The following is a 4,163-nucleotide window of genomic DNA, read 5'->3' as shown; positions in this document are numbered from 1 at the left end:
TTCACAACATGCTATTTCATCAGAGATCCAGTGCAAGTTTAACGAAACTCCGCCCCGAGCGAAGGATCTTCATGCCCGCCGTTTTGAATATAGTTTGAAACGAGCATAAAAAATTCAAAAACGATCCAAACAATGCGAAACCTTCGCGTGCTGTCATATTATGTGTCATAGTTGCAAGGAAAAATATTAAACTTGGAGAATCGCATACATCACAAAAAATCCTTCACAATATGAGCTCAAGGTACAGGATAATAATACATTATGATCGCTTCGACCGTAACCATGGAGCATCTTCAGCATTTAACGCGATGGTTGGGTCAATGTTCACTGTGAAGGGCGGAATTTCACCAAACTTATTATAATCTTCTGACATGTCTGTCTTGTCCTCGACTCCGACGATGGTTCTTTTCCCTGAAAGAATTATGTGACGCTTTGGCTCATCGGATGAGCTCGTTTGCTTATGTTTTCTTTTCTTCGGTCTGGAGGACATATCCTTCACATAGAACACCTGAGCCACATCATTGCCTAGGACGAATGATTCGTCTCTGTAACCAAGATTGTTGAGATCCACTACTCCATCTAGCTTGACCCATTTGCACCGAAACAAAGGGATCTTAAAAGAAGGTCCATAGTCAAGTTCCCATATCTCCTCTATGTAACCATAACATGTGTCCTTTTCCCCATTGTTGTTTGTTGCATCAATGCGGACACCACTGTTTTGGTTGGTGCTCTTTTTATTTTGGGCGATCGTGTAGAAGGTATTTCCATTTATCTCGTACCCTTGGAAAGTCAGTACAGTCGAAGATGGTGACCCGGCCAACAAGTACAACTGATCTCCAACATCGCTGTTATTCATGAGATGTGTTCGCAGCCAACCGCCGAAAGTCTGCATATGTTTATGTGTAATCCAGTCTTCTGACTGCCCCGGGTGTTGGGAGCGTACAATATTCTTGTGTTCAGTGATATACGGGGCCACCAAGGTGAAACTTTGTAGAACTGTGTAGTGTGCTTGAGTGAAAGAAATCACGTCCATACATATCATTGATTTCCTTCCTAGCGTGCCTTTTCCACTTAGTCTCCCCTCATGCCGCGATTCAGGAACACCAATCGACTTAAGGTCAGGAATAAAGTCAACACAGAACTCAATAACCTCCTCTGTTCCATAGCCCTTGGAGATGCTTCCTTCTGGCTTAGCACGGTTATGAACATATTTCTTTAAGACTCCCATGAACCTCTCGAAGGGGAACATATTGTGTAGAAATACAGGACTGAGGATGGCAATCTCTTCGACAAGGTGAACCAGGAGATGCGTCATAATATTGAAGAAAGATGGCGAAAACACCAACTCAAAACTAACAAGACATTGCACCACATCCTTCTGTAACCTTGGCAGACTAGCTGGATTGATTACCTTCTGAGATATTGCATTGAGGAATGAACATAGCTTCACAATGGGTATTCGAACATTTTCCGACAGAAGCCCCCTCAATGCAACCGGAAGCAACTGCGTCATAATAATGTGGCAGTCATGCGACTTCAGGTTTTGGAATTTTTTCTCTGCCATATTTATAATCCCCTTTATATTTGATGAGAAGCCAGATGGCACCTTGATACTGTAAAGGACTTCAAAAAAGATTTCCTTCTCTGCTTTAGTAAGAGCGTAGCTGGCAGGACTTAAGTGACGCCCTGTATCCGTCTTGTTCTGTTCTTGCTTGTTTTTTTGTACTTTCATACGATACTGGTCCTCCCGTGCTTCTGGTGTATCTTTTGTCTTCCCATACATGCCTAAGAAGCCTAGCAGATTCACGCAAAGATTCTTCGTCACGTGCATCACGGCGATTGAAGAGCGGACCTCTAGGACTTTCCAATAGGGTAGCTCCCAAAATATATATTTTTTCTTCCACATGGGTGCGTGTCCGGTAGTGACGTCATTCGGAACAGATTGACCGCCAGGACCCTTTCCAAAGATTACTTTTATGTCCTTGACCATATCAAGTAAAGCATCACCAGTATGGAGTTCAGGCTTCTCCCGGTGATCTGCCTCACCTCCGAAATGCTTGCTTTTCTTTCCGATGGGGTGCCTCTTTGGAAGAAATCGACGATGCCCCAGGTACACAACCTTATTACATTTATCCAAATATGCACCTTCGGTCTCATCTAAACAGTGCGTGCATACATTGTATCCCTTGTTTGTCTGTCCTGAAAGGTTACTAAGAGCATGCCAATCATTGATGGTCATGAAAAGCAACGCTCGTAGGTCAAATGGCTCCTGTTTGTGCTCATCCCACGCATGTACACCTGGTTTGGCCCACAACTGTAAGAGTTCTTCAAATAATGGCCTTAGGTACACATCAATGTCGTTGCCAGGTTGCTTTGGGCCTTGGATGAGCACTGGCATCATAATGAACTTTCGCTTCATGCACAACCAAGGCGGAAGGTTATAGATACATAGAGTTACAGGCCAGGTGCTATGCATGCAGCTCTGCTCCCCAAAAGGATTCATGCCATATGTACTTAGACCAAACCTTAAGTTCCTCACATCACCTGCAAAGTTCGAGAACTCTCTATCGATTTTTTTCCACTGCGACCCATCAGCGGGGTGTCTCACCATCTCGTCTTTTTTACGGTCTTCTTTGTGCCATCGCAACAACCTGGCATGCTCTTTGTTTCTGAACAGACGTTTCAACCGTGGTATTATAGGAGCATACCACATAACCTTGGCAGGAACCCTCTTCCTGGGGGGCTCGCCCTCAACATCACCAGGGTCATCTCGCCTGATCTTATACCGCAGTGCAGTGCATACCGGGCATTTTTCCAAATTTTCGTACTCACCGCGGTAGAGGATGCAGTCATTAATGCATGCATGCATCTTCTGCACCTCTAATCCTAGAGGGCAGAGAACCTTCTTTGCTTTGTACATACTATCAGGCAATTCGTTATCCTTTGGAAGCTTCTTCTTCATTATTTTCAGTAACTTCTCAAATGCCTTGTCACATATACCAGCCTCTGCCTTCCATTGCAGCAACTCCAGTCTGGTACCGAGCTTTGTGTTGCCATCTTCGCAAGTTGGGTACAACTTTTTTTTGTGATCCTCTAACATGCCCTTTAACTTCCGCTTCTCTTTTTCAGTTTCTGCTTCTCTGTGTGCATCAGCGATGACCCGACGAAGATCATCATCAACGGGCTCATCTGATGCCTCTTCATCTTCAGCTCCCCCTGCCTCTTCATCTTCATCATGCCCCGTTGCAGTATCACCGTAGTTAGGGTACATATCATCATCCTCTTCTTCTTCTTCATTGTCTTCCATCATAAGCCCTCTTTCTCCATGCTTGGTCCTACAATTATAGCTGGGCATGAAACCTTTCCAAAGCGGGTAGGAGTGAAGGACTTGCCATTGACGGTATTTCTTTAAGTTCCGGCAATCAACACATGGACAACACATAAAACCATCCGCTTGTGGGTTTTCCTCAGCCACACGGAGAAAATCTTTCAGGCCTGCAGTGAACTCGGGTAGTCGTCGGTCAACGTACATCCATTGCTGCCGGTTCATCTACATCATATAATTAAGTTTATCAAAAAACCATGACAAAACATCATAATATAAATAGTGGAAATGACCACTGTATAAATGAAAAGGTAAAGTTGCTTAACCTTGATCGAGGAGGAAAGAAAGAGGAGAAAGCTTAAGTGTCGCTCCTGCACCTCGTATCATTTTTGTTTTGTGTGAAACCAAGCGGCATCATTCTCTCAGACATTTCATCGAGCACCTCATGTGCATGAGAAAGAAAAGCAAGCAAGCACACAACCCTCACACCTTCCACCAAGAAAAAATGGAGTGAGGGCTGGCTGGGGGTGTGATATAGGGCAAAGGAGGGCTTTAGCACCGGGCTAATGTTTTCCTTTAACACCGGTTCGTGTCACGAACCGGTGCTAAAGATTTCGCGGCTGCCACGTGCCTGGCGACAAACCTTTAGCACCGGTTCGTGTCACGAACCGGTGCTAATGCTGGGCTGGTCCCCTGCGACGTCCTGGCCGCACGAACCGGTGCTAATACGACCTTTAGTCTGGGTTGGTACCACAACCGGTGCTAATGCTCTTTGTAGCAAAAAAAACAAAGCCCTGTTTTCTACTAGTGCACATATCAATTGGCTAGCCTGGTCCGC

The 4,163-nt window shown here is 45.0% G+C and overlaps 1 protein-coding gene across 1 annotated transcript; it reads right to left on the bottom strand.

Annotated features, from left to right (window-relative positions):
- Positions 1-259: 259 nt before the first annotated feature.
- Positions 260-3,550, bottom strand: LOC139837772 (uncharacterized). Its single transcript, XM_071827039.1, has one exon. It carries the CDS (start codon positions 3,548-3,550, stop codon positions 260-262), a length of 3,291 nt encoding a protein of 1,096 aa, XP_071683140.1.
- Positions 3,551-4,163: the final 613 nt, after the last annotated feature.

Source organism: Lolium perenne, chromosome 3 (assembly GCF_019359855.2).
Source record: "Lolium perenne isolate Kyuss_39 chromosome 3, Kyuss_2.0, whole genome shotgun sequence".
Lineage (NCBI taxonomy): Eukaryota > Viridiplantae > Streptophyta > Magnoliopsida > Poales > Poaceae > Lolium > Lolium perenne.
Note: the sequence above shows the minus strand (reverse complement) of the source record. Positions and strands in the feature narration are given on the sequence as shown.

Bases quoted from the DNA above. Each gene is read 5' to 3' on its own strand.
- LOC139837772 (XM_071827039.1), bottom strand. From the start codon at position 3,550: ATGAACCGGCAGCAATGGATGTACGTTGACCGACGACTACCCGAGTTC.